The sequence below is a fragment of the Mirounga leonina genome, unplaced genomic scaffold (assembly GCF_011800145.1).
Source record: "Mirounga leonina isolate KUSES-001 unplaced genomic scaffold, KU_Mleo_1.0 Mir_447, whole genome shotgun sequence".
NCBI lineage: Eukaryota > Metazoa > Chordata > Mammalia > Carnivora > Phocidae > Mirounga > Mirounga leonina.
Window position 1 is genome coordinate 4,331,221 of NW_023270757.1, and position 21,820 is coordinate 4,353,040.

The window sequence follows — 21,820 nt, forward strand, 5'->3', positions numbered from 1 at the left end:
ATTGTCTGTTAGTAAATGACACTAAAATACAGGCGATAAAGAGAGAAGAATACAGTTTAGTAATGGGGGCACAGACAGCAAAGCTCCTTTCTTCATCGTTTTGATTCAGAAAGTTGTGTAATAGCTCCTATTTAAAGGAATTGAAGCCAGTATCGTGTCTGCTTGTGTCGAAGAGATAAATTTCACAAAATGTACTTAATCCCTTCCTATGGTGTCACTATTTAATACGGATTCAGGTACCATTTTTTGCATTTTTACTGGGTTGCACAGCAAGAGTTCATTCACGTCTTATACTAATATGTGCTCAATAGTTGCATTCTATATAGACCATTGTTAAAATAGCAGTAGTGAAGGCATGTTAGATCACAGAGCCCCAGTGGCCTACATTTTGTTTGCTTTGACGTTAAACTAAAATCTGTTTCTCTAACTGTGACTCTAGTTACTGCAATTGCATGGCAGAAAAGTTTGCTTTGTGGGTTGACTTTTATGAATGGTGCTTGCGTGTTTTCGCAGTAGCTCTCAGTGGTTTCATGAGCAGGCAGAGCACCTTCAGTTGCATTGAATAATTTTGCACAGTCAATAAGTTTTTGTGTTTATGTTTGTTGTTTCTTTGATGTGGCCTCTAGGATGCTGCCGGCAAGGTACTGGACCGCTGGGCCATCATGTCTCGAGAAGAGGAAATCATCACTCTTCAGCAGTTTCTGCGGTTTGGAGAAACCAAGTCCATTGTGGAGCTGATGGCAATTCAGGAGAAAGAAGGGCAGGCCGTAGCTGTACCATCTTCAAAGACAGACTCAGACATAAGGACTTTCATTGAGAGCAATAATCGCACCCGGAGCCCCAGCCTTCTTGCTCATCTAGAGAACAGCAACCCTTCCAGCATTCATCACTTTGAAAACATCCCCAACAGCCTTGCATTTCTGCTTCCATTCCAGTACATAAACCCAGTCTCGGCCCCACTGCTAGGATTGCCTCCAAACGGGTTACTGTTAGAGCAACCGGGACTGAGGCTGCGGGAACCAAGCCTTTCAACCCAGAATGAATACAATGAGAGCAGTGAATCTGAAGTATCTCCCACACCTTACAAGAACGACCAGACACCCAATAGAAATGCCCTGACCAGCATTACTAATGTGGAGCCCAAAACCGAGCCAGCCTGCGTATCCCCCATTCAGAATTCTGCCCCAGTCAGTGATCTGACCAAAACTGAACACCCAAAAAGCTCATTTCGGATTCACCGGATGAGAAGGATGGGGTCAGCCTCCAGGAAAGGAAGAGTGTTCTGTAACGCATGTGGGAAGACATTCTATGACAAAGGTACTCTCAAAATTCATTATAATGCTGTTCACCTGAAGATCAAACACCGATGCACCATCGAAGGTTGCAACATGGTCTTTAGCTCCCTCCGAAGCCGGAATCGCCACAGCGCAAACCCTAATCCTCGCCTTCACATGCCCATGCTACGAAATAACCGAGACAAAGATTTAATTCGGGCCACATCAGGAGCTGCCACCCCTGTCATAGCAAGTACAAAATCAAATCTCACACTCACAAGTCCTGGCCGGCCCCCCATGGGTTTTACCACTCCCCCACTAGACCCCGTCTTACAGAATCCTCTGCCTAGCCAGCTGGTGTTTTCTGGACTAAAGACTGTACAGCCAGTTCCTCCATTTTATAGAAGTTTACTCACTCCGGGGGAAATGGTGAGTCCTCCAACCTCCCTCCCGACCAGTCCCATCATTCCAGCCAGTGGTACCATAGAGCAGCACCCCCCACCACCCTCTGAGCCCACAGCACCAATAGTGATGATGGCCACTCATGAGCCCAGTGCCGACCTGGCACCCAAGAAGAAGCCCAGGAAGTCCAGCATGCCTGTGAAGATTGAGAAGGAGATCATTGATACCGCTGATGAGTTCGATGATGAAGACGACGACCCCAACGATGGTGCAGCTGTGGTCAACGACATGAGCCATGACAATCATTGCCACTCCCAAGAGGAGATGAGTCCAGGCATGTCTGTGAAGGACTTTTCTAAACATAGCAGGACCCGGTGCATTTCAAGGACTGAAATCAGAAGGGCTGACAGCATGACTTCCGAGGACCAAGAACCTGAGCGGGACTATGAGAATGAGTCCGAGTCTTCAGAGCCCAAACTAGGTGAGGAGTCCATGGAAGGGGATGAGCACATTCACAGTGAAGTGAGCGAAAAAGTCCTGATGAGCAGTGAGAGGCCTGATGAGAACCACAGTGAGTCCTCTCACCAGGATGTCATCAAGGTGAAGGAAGAATTCACAGATCCCACATACGACATGTTTTACATGAGCCAGTATGGACTGTACAATGGGGGGGGGGCCAGCATGGCAGCCCTGCATGAAAGTTTTACATCGTCTCTGAATTATGGCAGCCCTCAAAAGTTCTCCCCAGAAGGCGACCTGTGTTCTAGCCCAGACCCCAAAATCTGTTACGTGTGCAAGAAGAGTTTCAAAAGCTCCTACAGTGTGAAGCTCCACTACAGGAATGTTCACTTAAAAGAGATGCATGTCTGCACGGTGGCTGGCTGCAACGCTGCCTTCCCCTCTCGCCGAAGCAGAGACAGGTCAGTAAATCTCCATTGGCTGCTCCTGCTGGGGGTGGAGGGTGCCAGTCATGCTGGACTTAGCATTAAAAAAAAATCCAACTTAGATGTTTTTGATGCACTGTAAAGATTGTCCACAGTAACCATGAGATAACCAAGCTGCCATGCTCATGAAGGATTGTTGTGGTTGGTGCTTGTTATGATTAAGCATGCAGAATCATATGCCATCTTACCCAGTAATGCACGCCATTTTTCTCTGTGCTCTGTGTATGTGTGTCTGTATGTTTTCCCATGCATCTAGGTGTGAATAAGTTAACTATGTACACAGTTCCCTGCTTCCTCATGAAGCTTCACTTAGAAGCCGCAGCTTCTGTTATATATATTTCTGCTTTGCCTTGTGGCTTTTTAATTAAATCAATATATTATCTTCATACACACATATTTATCCAATATAGAAACAGAAATTTACGGATGGAAAGAACCATAGGTCCAGGACATCGAGACAGCCTGCATCTCCGTAGGTATAACCAGAAATGTTATCATTCTTACATGAGTATTTAGTGTGTCCTTGAATTCTTTTAAGAGTCATGAAAATATCAGAAGAAAAGGGGACCAAAGTAATTATTTAATGTGGGGAAATGGTATGGGGGTATGGGTTTCTTTAACTTTACAGTGTCTTTGAGCATATCTCTAAAATACAGTCTGTCATGGGAATTATGCACAGAAGGGGAGGCATGCATATACTTTTAGGATCAGTTAGGATATACATGTCCAGCCTTGAGATGACATCAGACCTTAGCTATGTGGCTACAGCTCTGCAACAGTTGGGTTTAAACAGAAGCAGCTGGTCTTAAACCTCCAATGTTCTTTTTCAATCCTAAAGAAAATGTAATATAAATGGAATGTGTCAAGGTGGTCGGTGGTGGGTAACACAGTCATCCCACACTTAACGGAGATAAGCTTGCAAGCAGATCATTTACATAATACACCAGCCCAGCCCAGAGGCACACACCAGTTAATTCTTCCTCTCATGTCCGATGTGGCTTTTTGGTTTTACTCTGTCTTTTAAAAATATCTTTAGACAGAATTTCATTACGTGGTAAAAATCAATATAGTAGAAGAAACATAATTAACTAGGAAGTTTCCAAGTAGGCATCCCCCAAATTCTCACACTTATCAATTGGGTAGAATTCTTTGACAAAGTAACATGAAACAAAAGTACCACTCAAAAGTAGTGACCTGCTTCTATAATACTCAGTTTTGTCTTCATATTTAAAAGATAAATCTTTTTAAAAATAAAAGTTAAGGGAATATTTTCCATAGTACTGAAATGCAAGGGGCCCAATCCATTAAAAGCAAAATTCTGAGAAAAATAAGTGGCTCTCTTTACACAACTCAAAACATGCTTTGGAGAGAAATCGATATTCTTTAAGATTTCCCCTTCTGCACCCCTCTCCCCCACGCCCATTTACCTTGTTCTGTAAAAATCGTTTACAATCACAAAGTCTTTTTCAGTTCTGAGTTATCATTGACAGTACCAGAATACAGCAGATAAGATAGCTACAATTTGAATAATAAAATATAATACTATACACAACTTCCCACCCCCAAGTTTGTGAGTAATACTCGTTCTTTTATATTTGAAATAGTGCACTTGTGATAATGAGGTTAATGCGTTGGACTTTTTTTAACAAAAATAAAAGACTCATGAAAACCTGCATAAAATATTTATGGAAATGGAGTGTTTGAAGAGAAGCCAAAATTTAAGCTTATTTGCATGAATTCCTATCACAGTTTTAGTTGGTTTGCTGAAAATACTGCAAGTCATTACACTGGCGTAAATGGCTCTGGAACCAAAAGGCTACAATGCCCGAAGCGTGGTGCTTTCATTTATGTCAAACCACTAGAAAACACAAGCAGTTGTATTTTTATGTCCTAATGCATAAGGAGGTGCTGTTGAAAGGGTGGTTTGTCTAAGGAAAAACATTTATTAATAACAGGAGAATATTTCAATCTCCATTTTTATTCTAAGGATTAGGAGCTTGGCGGATGACTAGCCATATGGAAATTTAGAAGTGTCTAGGCTAACTGGAATATTCTGGGGAAGCAGAGTACAGATATTCTGCCATGTGCGTTCAGTCACACAGAAGACTGCAAACCTCAGAAGACAGGTGATCGGTTTCATCTGGGTGAAATCTCACATCACAGTTAATCTTTATAATTCTGGAGTTGTGTAACACATGGTAAATGAAGAAAAGCAAATTGAAAAAAAAAAATACCGTGCAAAGAAAGTTTTTTGATTCTCACTTGAGGTTTTGCTTTTCAAGAATACTCACATTTTTTGATCCCAAGTTAAAAACTTCTCAAAAACGATGATACTTTAATTTTGACATTTTTTTCCTTAAAAAAAGTGTTCATCCTTGTTGAGTCTAGGGCTCGAATTAACATGTTGCAAGCATAGCTACCACCACGTAACCAGAAACAGTGATGCCCCTGGGGTCCCTACCTCTTCCTGCATCTCCGCAGAGTGAACTCAAACATAACCATACACCCATCTCGGCCAGTTCTTGTCACTTCTTCCACTAATGGTGACTTGTCACTTAATTTCCTGTGTCACAGAGCCTCTTGGACCACATCTCTGATCTACCGCTTAGACTTACCTTCCCCTTTTCTCTTCGCTTTTGATGTATTATTCACGAGAACCCCAGGAATTTGGGGTCCCTGCTTTTTCCTTCTTCAATTCACAAGGAAGCCAAGACAAATTTTCTTACCTTTCTCTGAGCCAACAGACCTTCCCAAACAGAAACCCTTCTTTGCCTTTAATCCTGCTGTCCTCAGGCCTATTTCTTTCCTTTCCCCAGAGTCTTGATTCATCCATCCTTGACTCCACAATGTCTTCCTTGTGCAAATAAAGCATTAGAGGGGATTTTGAGTGGGGGCTGAAGTGTGCAAGGCTACAGGATGTGTAGTGATAAAACTAACAGAACAACCCTCTTCTTCTGTTTATAAAAGCAGTCTTCTTAACTTTGGTCTTAGAACACCTTACAGGAGTGATACCCAGATCTTCTTGGGCTTTTTCCAAAATGGCTGTACACGAGGGAATTGGCATTTTTGGTCTCCAAATAGACATTTAGTTAGTAAAATATAAGTAGAAAGATGTTAAATGCTGTGTTTTACATTTGGCAGTTAAAGATTTCCAGGTCTTTGCTTATGGTCTTTCTAGATTTTATAAGATCACGTTGAAGGCTTTTAGAAAAGCAAGAATGTTCTTTGTCTAAAGTCATACGAAGGAAGAAGTGGTGGTGGCGGGAACGTGCATGGTTTGTTAGGGCTGAAGATTCTAAGCACAGTGTCGAAGGTGTCCTTTTTTTATACAGTTGTGACTGAGTGTGAGTATAATAAATTCAAAAGCAAAGAGGACCATTCCACCCTAATGACAGAGAACGGTATGCACAAAGATCAATTCATCCAGTCACTAGGTGGCTGTTGGAATAATTTTTATTCTGAGTTATAGAAGTGAAATGTAAATTATTTTATCTTTGAAGAACTATGGCATGATAAGGTGATTACTAAAGTGTTTAAGTATAAACTGATAATGTGGTATGGTGTTAGACCTGACACTCCCCTAAACACCCTTCCTTCCTTCTTGTTTATCCCTTGACTTTTCTGCTACTAAGATACTGTTCGTTCAAGGATCAGGAAGCTGACCCTCCGTTTTGAAGTATGCACATGAAAAACTCCCAGGAAAAAAGAAATTATAACTGGCTTAGAACCTGGTCTTCATAAAGGGGCTTTTCTTGGAGACATGTCATAGAATTAGCTGGGCCTAGTTTACCTTAGGTCATTTCTCATCATGTGTCTTGAATTTTGATCCCTGGCCTGAGTGGCCGTGGATCACCTGTGTATAAGGGAAGCCCATTCATTTATAAGTTACATTTGGTTTTTATTAACAACAACAACAAATAAATGCCCTCCGGTCCTCTTCCCTAGAATTTCTTATCATTTGCTAATACCTTAAAAATCTATATCTTTTAGTGATTTGCAATTTTAAAACTCCCTCAATTAAAATGAAGACTTTGCACACAGAAACAAGGTGATCTGCATAGAAAGAACTATGTATCCCTTTGTTTTACATCTAACATGATCTTTACCATCTTTGTTCCTCCCTTCTGAGAATAGTGGCCGCTGATTGCCAAAGTTTGTCTTAAATTTTATTAGAAAGGTAAGCATGTATGTTTAATCTTCAGGGTGTAGGAAAGATGATTCAGCCCCATGAATACATTTAAAAACAAAATAATATTTGTTTAGGGTGATTTATAAATAAATATGAGGCAACCATTGGTGCCAAGTGTGAACCTTCTCTTTGATTGCTAGTTAAATCAGTCCAGATTTAAACATGTAAACTTCTTGATTCGTATGGAAGAAGACATCTGTATTTGGTTTATTAAAACCTGCTGATGTCTCCAGAACTAAATTTGTTCCTATATAGGCCTCTGGGTAGCTGCAGCTAAAAAAGCAGAGATGTGTAGTTTTTGCCCATCTGATTACCTGGCTTCCAGCCCTGTACAGGTATGCAGGAATAAATTAACATGAGCTACCTCTGATGAACCACTGCATACATTAACAACAGAGGTGAAGATGCAAAAGCATGCTACCTACTTCCTGTTATCATCTGCTCAGCGGCAATATCCATTTTTTCCATCGTTCTCTATGTTTGGAAACTTAGAACTTTTCTAAAGAGAGATTTTCAATAAATGCACATGATTTCACTACCTTCAAGAAATGAGCCTCTTAGCACCAGTTCGAGATACTATTAGTATATTTGCCTTCGTAGAATTAGCTGTCAAATACAGGGTGTTAATTCTCTTCAAGTATAAGAAGAGAACCTTTTAAGGCATTTCATTTTCTATATGTTTGCCAATCAAACTGAAACTCTCCTTTTCCAAAAATCTTTTATAAAGTGAAGTTGTGCAGGTCCTCTGACAAATGTTAAGGAAGAGACTTGCCCTCCTTTACTCTATCTGGTTTCACAATAGAAGCCAGCAGATCAGTAAGTCTTTGTACTGATCTCCATTACTTTCCATCAAAGGCAAACAAACAAAATAAATCCCCCTTCTGAGTAATTGCTAGTTGTGTCCTCCTCAAGTGAAACTTTGGTAGTAAGATAAACTTCGGTGTCATTCCTGTCTCTGGGGTTCTTTTTATATACTGGGAGAAGAGCAATGAGCAAAACGGTCTCCTTGTATCATGGGGAGAGACTCTGACAAGCCTAAAGTGAGCCTCGGATCTTCCTAATGATCTCCTGCTGGCCCAGCTGGATGTAAGACAAGCTCATTTAAGCCTCTGCTGACCTTTCACTCCTCCACTCCAAGAACTACACCAGTCACTTCCACCGTCTTCCAGACTGAGTACCAAATAGACAACACAGCTTAATGGTGGATGAATGACAAAGAGATGCATACACATTTCTATTGATGAGAGTTACATTACATCTCTTATTGATACAAAACTTCGATTGCACAAACATGCTTCCTACACACTCCTTATTCTTACCTTCCCTTGAAAGGAACAGGCTATTACTCTTGCCAGCATGATCTTGAAAATTCAGGCAAAAATTGCACTTCGAACAGAATGCACATACTGAGTGCACAGGCAGTATTTTTCACGAGGGCAACATTTTGAAGGAGTCATCTTCCTGATTTCCACCTCTCTGGGGTCTGCCACCATCTACCTGACACCTTGGTAGACTTTATCAGCCATGACTATTCTTCTACATAAATATTCAAGATACTTGTTTCTGTAGATAATCTTTTCTTTTTAAAAAATGTAGGCCATTCGCACTGAAAGTGGGTTGTAAGACTGCACACATACATTAGCAGTCGATTATATCAGTACTGTCGAGAGTGGTTCTCTCTTAGGTGAAAGGCTTCTTACCAGCTCTCTCTCGCTGTGAGTGATCATTTGTTGTTGTGCTAAGAGGAAGGGAGACTTTCCTGTTTCTGTTGAAATTTCTTAGTGAAGGTCGGGCTAGAAAGCATTTCTTTTTCTTTTTTTTTAAAGCCTCAAATAATTTAATGTTTTTGCTTTAAGACTCCCACAAGCTTCAAATAAATGAATGTGGCAGAATATGAAAGTTTACACTTGCCAAAAAATTATAATGTCAGAAAAAAGGGATTTAGTAACTTCGATTCTTGAGTGCCAAGGTGTGTGTGTGTGTGTGTGTGTGTGCGCACGCATGTGTGAGAAAGAAGCGGGCTGTGAAACAAGAGCAAAGAATACTTTGTAGGAAAGGACAGTTTTTCTTCAGTTACTTAACATAAAATTACACTTTTAAAAAGTACCTAGATTTTATGTCCCAGTGCAAGCTGCTTGAATTAAAACAGGGGTTGTAAATTCCTGGTAAAAAGCTGTTATGCCTGAAGTGTTAGTGATCTTAACTCTAGTACTTTATGGAGTTTATTACTTCTTTTATTAACTAGGGGGAAAAATGTTACCCACTTCTAGTTCAATTCTTTTTCTTGCTTGCTCTAATTATTTTGACTTTACCTTGGAAAAAAAAAAAAAGCCAAGTGTTTCTAGCTGAACGTATATAAGTGATGCTTCAGTTTCGCTAGAGCATGTATCAATCTGAATTATTACCAGCTATTCAAAAAATATGCTAACGTCCTGATCTAAATGCATCCACATAATGTATATGTGTGTTTATACACAAACATCCACATAAATAAGAATATCAAAAGACAGATCATCCTTCATTGCCAGAACAGACATCTTCATCTTGGAAAGTAACGTATGAAGTTACTTTACCACATTGGTGGGAAATAACCAGATTTTGTAAGTAAAAGACAGATTTGGACAATGAGCACAACAGACGTTCAGAAGGAAACCTCTTCGGTCTAACAGCCAGTGAGGGGGGCCGCTCTGGCTCTGTTGTCTTTTTAGCCCCTCTGTCACTGAGGGGGCACTGGTGGGTCAGTTCGCTCACTAGTAATTGTGTTTTACAGACTTCTGAAGCAATTGACTCAGTCAGTCCCAATTCAATAAAAGTGGAGAGCAAGAGAGAGAGCACTTTTGTTCTATTTTTTACTTGAAATCATTTCATTCAGCAGTCTGTCTTTTTTATTACCAGGACTTGACATTAGCACTCCAAGCTGTATTAGCATCCATTTCAGCAGTTCAGTAATGGTATTAAAAAAACACTTAACTTCAACGGTGAATGGTTGTATGACAGTACCATAAAAAACCCACATTAAAAAAAAAAAACTCATGTATTTGTCCCAGCAGATTATTTTTCACTTGTTTAACCACTTCAAATCTGTGTTCTCATGACGGGTGTTCACGAGGACCTCCTTGTTCTCAGAAGCAGCCAATGGCACTGCTCTGTTGATTAGGGAATTGGGGAAAGAAGATAGGAAAATCGGTAGGGAGAGGGTAGGTAAAAGATGCTGTTTACCCTGTAGTTAGATTACCTTCCATTCATCAGCAGAGATAGAATTGGCAACCTCAGAGCACCCAAGGTGAAATTCTTGGATCCTCATACATAGCTGGGATTTGATTTTGAACCCAACACTCTCCAAACTTGGGAGCAAAGCCTAACTACGTTGGCACTGCAGTGTGCTCATAAATGACTACATTAGATTCTAAATTTTGATTAAACATTCAGTCATTAATCAATGGTAGACATGAAGCAGTTGGCAAGGTCCAGAGCTGCAAAATGTTTAAGACATAAAACATTACGAAGTAATTAGAATATGCTCCTTCAAGAGAAGGATTGCCTTCAATAAAGAGGTAAATGATAGCATCCTGTTTATTGTGGACGTAGGCAGCCAGAGCAATATGATAAACTGCTGGAGATACACATATCAGTAATCATCCACATTATTAGTGCCATTAATCATAATTCCAAAAATATGACAGCAGCAGCCAACTTTTTGACCAGTCTTGCTTCTGCCTGTTGGCCATTATAACTTTGCTAATAGACTGCAGAGCTCCTGTGCATGGCAGTTTGCGTTGAGAATAGAAGGTTAATTATATTTGAGCTGCTGATTTTTTCTCTCCTTGGAAAAGGCTTAGCACTTTGACAATCCCAGGAGCTCACTGTTGTTAAACCAGTAAAAGTACTTTATTGAAATTTTCTTTGTTGGTCAGGAATGAGGAGATGTTTCAAATGAGATAGAAGCGCCAGGCTGGGATAGCCGCTAATGTTTCTGGCTCCAAAGTGATCCTTGGGCAGCGAGATGAACTCCGTGGTTTCTTTAGATCACTTTGTTCTCTCCTTTCCCACGAGATTAGTGGTAGTCTCGATATGTAGGACTAAGAAGTTGGGGGGGAATGGTTCATAATATTGAGAGAAATCACTACCTTTTTAATATAAAATTCTGCTTTCCCTATGCTCATGTGAATAAAAAGTAAAAATTATTTCACAAAAATAAAGTGTTTCTAAAAATTGAGATGTTTAGTAGCATAGATACATTGCTGGTGAGTTAACTGAAGTTTTCTTGGGTATGTTTGACATCATTTAACCAAAAACATAAATTAGATTTTGTACATTCTTTTTGTTCATGTATCTTAAGTAGTTTCATTTTTAATATAGAATTCCAGATAAGGCCATAGCTAAATCACAATACTGATGGTCTACAAAATTCTGTCCCTTCCCTTGGGGAACTCAGACATTCCTAATCTTATCTTTTTAAAAGATCTTAAATTAACCATGTTAATGATATAAAACATTTTGAATATTTAGTCTTAGAAAGTATTTCCTTTGAAAATGATCTCAGAAAGAAATAGAGGTTTCACGCTGTACATATTAAAAAACAATGCTTATTTTTTAAACGGCAGAAATTTTTCAAGAGGAAAATGCATTCCTATTATTTTAGACATAGGTCTTCTAAGCTCTTTATTAAAGTCAGACCGTAACACAAGGGTTGGAAGATTTGAGGGTTAGTTCATCCAGGGTAAAAATATATATATTTAAAACTCAAAATTAGAGCTCAGATTCGTTTCATTCCTTAAAAGATGCCAGTGTTTATGGCCTTTTTCTTACCCACCAATAGTAGTAAACTGAGCACCAGATGAGCGGCCTGATTGAGAAAATCTCCAAATGCTGTGAAAACATAACCCTCTTCACGGCGTAGCACTCCTCTCAGGTTACAAAGCAACAGGTACCTACTGAATTCAGTCAGCACCCTGGAGAAGCCTTGATGTGTCAGATGCAGCTCAAAAGTAAAATGGTTAGGGAGCAGGGCTGTTGGATATCAATCCCACACTTAACCTGAGCATCCGGCATACGCATTTTCCATCTACCAGTCTGCCTTCCCAAATGCCATTACTACATTAACATTTTTTATGCATTCCACAGCGATGACAAATTGTTTTCTAACTGTAGCACCAGATTTAGTATGCGAAAGACACATTTGCCTCTGCCAACAAACCAATAATTCTCGCTAACATCTTCAGAGTTACAACATTTATAAAGTTGCAAAGTGGAGTAAACAAACCATCTGTTTGGCTTTTCCATATATGTCATGCTTTCTTATTAGCATATTACGATTCATTTAGTAAACAAATTTGGTGATTTCGTTCACGTCAAAGTTAGGTCGGAAGCTTGAAGATGATTAACATTGCTGGGACATGCACATTAATACATTGCATCCTTGGCAAAGTTAAATGGCTTCTCAGGAGAATCGCCCCTTGTTGACAAGATGAGACTGTCAATTTTGTTTGCCTGCCACATTAAGGGCCATGAGGGGATGGTAGGCTCTGAGAGAGGGGAGTCATGTAGGCAGCATAATTCACTGTGAATTGAGAAAAGAAGTCTAATTCTGATAAATGGTCGACCCCAATACATCCTACCTGTTATTACAACAGACGTGCCGTATCTGTGCAGTAAATTAGCTAAACCCCTAAAGAGTTTGGTGGGAGCTTATCTTCAAGTGAATAATTTGAATGTAGAGGGAACTGTCTGCGTGACCAGTATGGATGATTTGTTTTATATTGAAAGAGATTGAAGTGACTGAATTTCATAGTTTTAATTTGCAAGAATTTGCTTAGCTTTTATTTCTTGCATTTCATATGTACTTTTCGGGTTTTTTTTTGTTTTTTTTTTTTTTTGAGCATTCACTAAAATTGTACTTTCAGTTTTTGTGTGTGTGAGAGAGCTAGAGATTGTTTTGCAGCTCTTCTGGAGAGGGTTTTTAAGTAATAGCCTATAGAACAAATGTTAGTTTTACAGAAACGTGTACTATCAAAAATGTCATTTAACTTGCAGAGCTGTAAGCCTCCTACCATTAATACAAAAATTTTGAGGAGTTAAATACAACAGATAATGTCAGAGCAATCCAGATAAGAAGAGAATTAATGAGGGGCAGAGGTTTCAATTTTCAGTTCTGTGGATTTGGATAGATGATGTACATTTCTGTTCAGGAGTGTTGCTGATTCAGTATCCCACAGTACACTCAAATCTGGCATCTAGATTTTTCTAGAGTGACTATAAATTTATTTCTCTATCCTCATATATGCATACATATATAAATATATATATATACACACACACACCATATATATGGTATCTGTTATGTATACATCACTGATCATTCTGGACAGTGTAATTTGAGGGTGTGTGTGTGTGTGTGTGTTGAGTGGCAGAGATAAGCAAGAAAAGAAAGATAAAAATTAATCCAATATGGAGCCTCAATTCTGTTTTGCCTGAAATATTATAATATTTATCAAGTATTTTGTTTCACTAAGTTTAGAATGGTTCAAAACTTAGAAAGAATTAAGATTTAGGTATTGAACTTCTCATGTAACCTATGGTCTGATTCACTATTCAGTTTTGACTACTACATTCTGATTTTCTAATTTGGACATGAAACTTTTTCTTTAAAATAAAAAAAAAGTTCCTTCCCTATATATCAAAATCAAAGTTAAAACCTCAAACATTATATTAAGTTGAACTGGGCATTAGAACAAGAGAAACATGAGAAGAGAAATGCCCAGCAAGACTTACTTTTTCTCTTACTTTCTCTCGCTTGTATTTATGCATTTACTTAACTGTGTTTGATGAATTTGGTGTCTTCTATGGTTGCATTAAGGTTTTCTTTCTTTTTTTTAATTGAGATATAATTGACATAAGTAAAATTTTTATTAAAGGAACAAAAAGAGCAGTGGTCCACTTCAGGCCAGTTAGAGTACTTCCACTCAGCATTAACTCAGTGTTAAGTTTGTTTTTATGACCTCCCCTACCCAAGGCTTCATTACTTATTGCTCTTAAGGATAATCTTAGTTTTCAAAAGGCATTTTGTAAACTCACAGTGTGGAGGGAGTAGGAAAGAGTACAGAGATTCAGAGGAAGCAGTTGTAATTCCAAGCAAGCCCAAGTTATAGGACTGTGTCATGCCTTAATTTATATAGCATTTCTGTGTACCACATTGGGGTATTAATAGAGTCAGAATTACCCTTTGCTGTATTGCCACTGTCTTTTCTTTTTTTTTTTTTAAGATTTTATTTATTTATTTGAGAGAGAGAATGAGAGAGAGAGAGAGCACAAGAGCGGGGAGGGTCAAGGGAGAAGCAGACTCCCTGCCGAGCAGGGAGCCCAATGCGGGACTCGATCCAGGGACTCCAGGATCATGACCTGAGCCGAAGGCAGTCGCTTAACCAACTGAGCCACTCAGGCGCCCCTACCACTGCCTTTTCTTAAGTATTCTGTTACATGCTTCAGTCTTGGGATCATTGTTTTCTCTTCTACAGTGTATTTTGGGAAAAGCTTCTCATGCATATTATTGATTGAAGGCGAGTAAATGTACTTTCAAGTATTTCCTATGTGCAACGTATTCTACTTTACTGCAGGAGACTGGAGGTTGAATGAGATTTAGTTTGTGTTCTTGAAAGTGACCATCTGGGGGCTACATTTTGGACTCCTCTCTTAGTGAGTAGTACTGTCTGTACTCATTAACACCAGATCCCTATTAAGACCAGATCCTTACCCTTTCTGCCTAGGAACTCATCTTCTCTCTCCATCCCAGTCATTTTTTTTTTTCCATGAGAGAAATTTTCCATGAGAGGAAATGCATATCGGCATTTCCTACCTAATCAAAGCAAGCAGAAAGAGCCTTCGTACTGTTTATGATCTTGTATTATATAATAAGTTTGAATATAATCTAGATTTTTGCTAATGATTATCTCTCTCTCTCTCTCTTCTGGAGATAAATATAGTAAGTCCATTTCTAGAAAAGCCATCTCTGTCTCTGAAGAACTCAAAATTGGGTTCCTTCATAGATTCCTCCTTCCACTTACTACATACATCTGCACACTGCTTCCTCTGCTAGGGGTCTTTCTCATATTTCCAACACTCTCTGGCCTTCCTCCCATTTTAGGGTCCTCTTCTCTTCATCTGATGGTCAGTAGGCATGAGTTCTTTCTGTGTCTCTTCCATCTTCCTTCTCTTTTTACCTCTTTGATTTTGCTGATCCAAATAAACTTATAAATTGCTATTAACTCTAGGTCTTTGTATCTCCTCATGAGGACAGGGTTTTATGACAATTAATGGTTTGGATCGACTGATTCCAGAGTCCAACAATAGGTCTTTGTTAAGATCAAGTGCTGCCTTCTGTCTGCTCTGTAGAGGCTGAACCTAACCTCTTGAGGAGCAGGATCAGTACTCTCCAAAGAAATCTGTCTTTCTTCTTTCTCTCCTGCTCTCGCTTTTCCTCTTACCACCCCAACATTACTGTGTGAGTGTTAGAAAATCTCCCAAGCCCGCTACCATGAGGGTAAACGGGCAGACTTTCCCATCCCCACTTCACGTGTTTTGCATATGGTATTTAGGAAGATTATTAAACAAAAATGAAATAGATTAAGAAATGAGCATAAAAGAATCAATTCTCTTGAACTGTGGTTGCATAATGGAAATCGACTACCATGAATGAACCCTTGTACTGAAGTTATGAACAGCAGAGCTAATGCACTGCCCTGAGTTCATCTTTATTATTGCATTACACCTGAATCAATTGATAAAATAACCTTTTTTTTTTAAGCAAGGGATGGCACTTAATTGAATAAAAGTCAATGTAATTATATTAGCAGAGGCCAACAGTACTGCTGACAGCGGAAAAGGGACACTGTTGAACAGAGTGCCAGAGCTGGTCTACACATTTCTGCACATCGTTTGGTTGACAGATATTGAGGGCTGGTACATCATCTAATTAGATTACAGATTTCTATTGCTGTAAGTGAGAAATGAAGAGAAACATCTCTTCCTGGTAACATATCAGTAGAGATGTGTAATTTCACAAGTCATCTCAGGAAAGAAGTGTCCATCTGGGTGATCAGTGTGTCCTTTTGTCAATGTTAATTTATTCTTCTTTATTCAATGTGTCTTGATGTGACTGCTATGTGTCTGCTATTTTCTCAGCAGTGAATCTAGGAAGTGGTAACTGCAGATGTGTGAGGAGCAACAGAGTTCTAGATTACAGTCATCACAAAATGTGTGCTTGTGAAATTAAGAAAGTGGGGAGGGTGTTAGAAATAATAAACAGATGGGTAGGATTTCGTGGGCTACTTACGGTTGGCAGATTGTTTAATCAATAGAGTAAGAGTACGCAGTGTAACTCTGTTTCCACGTTCTTCTAATAACTCTGGGGGCGTCATGCCCGCATGTCAGGGTAGAGACCGCTCAGTAGGCATTGCCTGCACTCTGCTTTGCAACCTGCACTTGTAGTCATCTGCCATCTGACACCAAGGAAACAGGGAGCAACAGTGTCAGGGCAGGGACTGTGGGGGCAACTTCTGTTTATCACTCACATACTCGCACCCTGCATGCATCTGTGTAGAACTCACTTATGGAAAATAATGATGCTGTGAATTTGGTTTATCTTAATTCAATTTATGATTTTTGGATTATACAGTTGATCTGAAAATCATCAAGACAGCATATGAGGTGATCTCTTATGACAGAAAATGATTTTGTGATCAGAACATTTTAAATCCCTATTTTATTGTTTAAGTTTTTTTTAAACCAGATGTCTAGAATGTGAATTTGTTTTCTCTCTCTCTCTTTTTCTCTCTCTTTCTCTCTCTCTCTCATTCTTGCTTTCTTTTGTGATCGATTTAGCAAAAGATTAGAAAGCTGATCTTATTATCACAAGGTAAGCTCAGCCTTCCTAAGTGCAGTGTGGAGAGGGCTGCTCCCCTCTGCCCCTTAACACCCGGAGTGCTATATATTGTCTTGTGTGGAAAGGTGGAGAAGTCTTTCCTACCTTTCTTGTCTCTGAGGCACATACCTCTCAACCATCTCTAAGAAATTAGCCATGCTTGTCACCAAATGGAGTGACTCATTTTGGTCTTCCATACGTTTTAATTATAATCAGGAGGTCTGTTGAATGTTCTACTGGCCATTCTAGGTTATTTCTATTATCACAATTACTTTTTCAAGATGTAGAGCTTCTGCCATTATCGAGAAGCTCTTATGTATCTGTGTATTTATTTATTGGTTTATTTTTTGGAAGGGTAGGCTTCAATTTAGGTACTTGTCAAACATGTGAGCCTTTGCAGGTGGAGAGAGGTATATGCCCAAGGGCACTTTAAAAATAAATGGGGGATGTAAATACAAAGGCAATGTTTTCAGATAGATAATAACATATTAGGCTTTGTAAATCATGACATCCTTATGGATGCTGTGGGACAAATCCTATCTTTTTTTTTTTTTTTTTTAAACACAAGCAAAGCCCTCACTAAAAGTTTTGCTTGTCTAAGAAGTACAGATTCCAGTTGTTAAAAAAGGGGGACCATATATTGTGCTTGATTTGGGGGGTATTTATTGTGTGTTTTCTTTTTTGTCCCTTTTGGGTTTTTTCTGTTGTTTAGCGTGATTTTTTTAAAGGGTGGGTGTTTTTATTTTAAAAAACAATTTCTATTTTTCAGGCTTTGTTTTAAAGGATTAAATTTTAAAAGTCAAATTACTTGATGAAAGCATTTTCAACTCTAAAATGCAGCAGCTTCTGAAAATGACGCGTAGTTTACTAGTAGATTAGTTGAGATCCCAAATTATTCTGAGGAAAGGGATTTATGATACAGTCTGTAACCCTATTTCAAATTGCTAATCTATAAAACTAAATTTTTTCCTTCCTAGAACATGAAGTATAGAAAGGCAAGGGAGAAGATGTCATTATGTTTTAAAGTTAAACTGAAATTATCTAAACCATTTACTTTTTTAAAAATTGATCTTTTTTATACCTCTAAATGAAGTGTTGTAGGCAAAAAAGGGCTTTTTTTTTTTAGGTGTAAATTCAAATTATTCAGTTTAGACAAGCAGCAAGTTTCCATTCTTTTATCCTGTTTAATATATATTCTGACATCTCTGCTGTGAGATTCTGTGCAGCTGATGCTGCTACCTAGTAGAGCTAACAATATCATTGAGAAAAAGGTGCATGGGTTTGCATTCATTCTACCATTGAAGAATTTTACTCTTATAAAAATTATGTTAATGAAAAGCTCCCCTTATTTGCACTCCCCACCACCACTTATTCCCAAATCCTGAGGATGTAGGGCAATGTTTGCTTTTATAATGGTGCAATTAGCAATGAATGTGCTTATTTAATGCCTGGTGGAAGCTGAATCAATTTTAAAATGTTCTCCTTTTTCTCACCCCTCCCCACACCCTGTACACCTCTCCCCCCCCTTCCCTCTTGTTTTCCTAGACACAGTGCCAACATAAACCTGCATCGCAAACTGTTGACCAAAGAACTCGATGACATGGGCCTGGACTCAGCGCAGCCCTCCCTTAGCAAGGACCTCCGGGATGAATTTTTGATGAAGATCTATGGTGCCCAGCACCCGTTGGGGCTCGATGTCAGGGAAGACGCCTCCTCTCCCGCAGGGACTGAAGACTCCCACCTGAATGGGTACGGGAGAGGCATGGCGGAAGACTACATGGTCCTTGACCTGAGCACCACCTCCAGTCTCCAGTCCAGCAGCAGCATCCATTCCTCCCGAGAATCTGACGCAGGCAGCGACGAGGGCATTCTTCTCGACGACATTGACGGGGCGAGTGACAGTGGGGAGTCGGCACACAAGGCCGAGGCCCCTGCCCTCCCTGGCAGTCTAGGGCCCGAAGTTCCAGGATCTCTGATGTTCAACAGCTTGTCCGGGAGCAATGGTGGGATCATGTGCAACATTTGTCACAAAATGTACAGCAACAAGGGGACCCTGAGAGTGCACTACAAAACTGTGCATTTGCGAGAAATGCACAAGTGCAAAGTCCCTGGTTGCAATATGATGTTTTCCTCTGTGCGAAGCCGAAACCGGCACAGTCAGAACCCTAATCTCCACAAAAACATTCCCTTCACTTCCGTCGATTAGTCTCAGAACGGACATTACAAATGCCAGCTCTCACCAGATGGCCTACGTATTTGAACTGCCATAGTCCATGTGTGCTTGTGTACTTGGCGTGTGTATGTGTGTGTGTGTGTGTACATGTATGCCTCTGTGTCTACATATACACACACACACACACACACATCTTTTTAGATATAAAAAGATAAACACTAGGTGCTTTTGAAAATTGTTTTCTTTTTCCTTTAGTTTTGGGAAAGGGGTGGGATCTTTAATTTGGGGGTGAAAACAAAGTACCCTTAAAACACACATACACACACACACACACACATAAAGTGTGCAACTAGCCCAAATTCTGAAAGAATAAGAATTCTTGGTCCTCTCCAGAGGGACAATTTGTTGTATCCATGACTGTTGCCTGCAAAAAAAAATAAAGGGAAAAAAAAAAAAGAAACAAAAAAGGAACTTATAGTTGTCTTTTGTGAACTTTAAGGTTTTGAGAGAATCTTCAATTAAAGCATGGCAGATTCACCTGTAAATATTTAGCCTTGAGAGGCCAATGATGTAAAGCAATTGTATTGATGGTGTTTAACTCTTTTGTTTAATTTTTACAGTTACATCCAGCTGTTAGATATGCAGGAGAAAAATAGTTTGCTGGCTAGCTCTATTCATTTATGTTAGCATTAATGCACATTTTTTTAAAAAAAAAAAAACATGGTCTTGTTTTTACTACCTGCTAGATATAGTGATAAAGAGGTGCTGGCATGCTTTACAGCACAGATCGGATTTTTTAAAATGTCCTGTACTAGTACATAAATCCAGTCATGCACTTTTTTTCATACACTACAAGGGGATGTGTAATATCCATGCTTCTTTTTTATCCTTAAACTATTGCCATACTTCAAGTAAGTGTCTTTTTAAAAAAATTCACTTGTATAAAAATGGTCTGGTCAGTATAGGGCACAAATGCCAAACAAAAGTATTAGTGTTAACACAAAACTGCCAACTTTGCACAAGTTTCCAGAAAAGAAAATACAATTAGTCACTCAACATAACCACAGGCCAATTTGTCGGCCACCAGAAAACCGCTTTAAAAAAAGAACACTTGGTGATTCTTTCAAGTGCCGAATGTTATTAGAATCAACATTGCATCCTTCTTTGCTTATATGTTAAGTTACATAAAAGGAAAACACAATTATGTGGTGTGAAACAGCCAAGGCATTTACTCTTCAGAGGCAGGATAATATTTCAGGATACAAAAGCCCAAATTACTGACTGTGGAACGAAGCTGAATATGTAAAAGTGTTGAACACTCATTTCCAAGGACCTAACCCTTCTCCTTTAAAAAGAAAGAAGTCTGCACTGGGTTGGTCTGTTGTATGGCTGTCTAATTTGTTGCAAGTTCTGCAGTAGTCCTATGATTCAGGCCTGTTTGATAGACAAAATCAAAAGACATTTCACAGTGGCAGTACTTGGAAGCTTTGAAAACATGTGCTGAACTTGAATTGAGCAACACTCCTTTCTGAAAAGCCAGACGAAGGGGGGTTTAAAATAGGATCTCTCACTGTTGAGTGTTTTGTGTTTCCCCACATGATTTGTCAGAGAGAAATGAAAGCAAGCCTGAAACCAAGCAATTGAGAGTGAGAACGAGGGGGAGACGATTCTCCAAACCTTTTTTGTTTTTGTTTTGTTTTGTTTCCGATGTTTACACATGTTGCCTGAGCTGGTTAACCACATGGGCAGCCCTCAGCTACCACAACATACTGACTAAATGATGATATTTACTCAAGTTCAGTCTGCAGCCAAAACCATTAGGACGTGCATTGCAGACTGTGTTTTGTTGTCTGTTTTTTTCTTTTTTTTTTTTTAAGTGGAGGGGGGGAAAGACAGATAAACAAGGAATATTTTGTCTAACAGTACACAATAATTTAAAGAGAATGTATTTCTTTTCTGCATTTAATGGCCTCAAACATTTCTCTCATCGGTCTCAAAGTTAGAAATACCCCCTTTGTTTGAACTTTGCATGTTGTTTCCATTTTTCATATGTTTTGTAATTATTTTTTCTATGTTCACATCAGCATTCACTTCCGTTAAATTTGCCAAAGGAAACTGTTAATATGTTTCTGTTGTTGTTATTATTCCTGTAGGATTTATTGTACCTCACAGTATTTATTGTTTCCAAAAATAAGCATCATTAGTTGAGGATTCAGTATTTTTATTTGTAAAAATTTCAGAAACAATAGATTCTTAAAGATAAGCTAGACTTGTCTAGAAGCTTCATCTTTTCATCTCCTTTAGAGGATGCTATGGGGCTCGTTTAATTCATTTGTTCGCCAGTGAGGAAAGACCAAAAGTATTCGCAGTACAAAAGAAACCATATCAAACACTATGTTAAATGACAAATGTTTACGGTAAAAAGCTGAGGAATTAGTAATAACCATTTTTGTTTTCTTGTACCTTTGAATTCCCCAAAGTCTTAATTGCTTTATTTTGGTGTTGTGTTAAATTGAATAGACAGATGTTTTCCTTTGTTTTATACCATATAAGACTATGTACAGTATGTTTGTGAAAAATTGAACTAGAATAATGAAAGTTTGTTTGCAAACCTTTTGGTCCTCTTAGCATTCTCTGTGTTGCGCTGTTGGCCCACTACCAAATGATTCGAGTCAAAAAGGGTGGAAAAAATATTTTTTAGTATCCCAACAAAAGATTAGGGAAACACTGGCTTTGGATTGTGATAGACTGAATTACACCTAGTTTTATGAAAATAACACATTTTTATTTCAGTGATATTTAAAAAGTTACTCTCTTGGTTGAGATACTAGAACTCATCTTGTACAGAATCAATGTTTAGTCTGTTTAACTTAATGTCAACTAAAAGGTCAAATAGCCCTAGTGAGTGAATTACATAGCTGT

General features: G+C 38.9%; 1 protein-coding gene across 9 annotated transcripts in view; it reads left to right on the forward strand.

Moving 5' to 3' along the window:
• BNC2 (basonuclin 2) overlaps nt 1-21,509 on the forward strand; it is a 430,537-nt gene extending 409,028 nt beyond the window's left edge. For 8 of the 9 annotated variants that reach the window (XM_034987946.1, XM_034987950.1, XM_034987953.1 and 5 more), the window contains 3 exons: nt 627-2,596; nt 3,031-3,096; nt 18,271-21,509. In XM_034987946.1, the coding sequence (XP_034843837.1) occupies nt 627-2,596; nt 3,031-3,096; nt 18,271-18,931 (2,697 nt within the window). In that variant the 3' untranslated portion in view covers nt 18,932-21,509. The remainder of the gene's footprint in view (nt 1-626; nt 2,597-3,030; nt 3,097-18,270) is intronic. The other variant, XM_034987948.1, reaches the window with a different exon arrangement.
• The last annotated feature ends 311 nt before the right edge of the window (nt 21,510-21,820 follow it).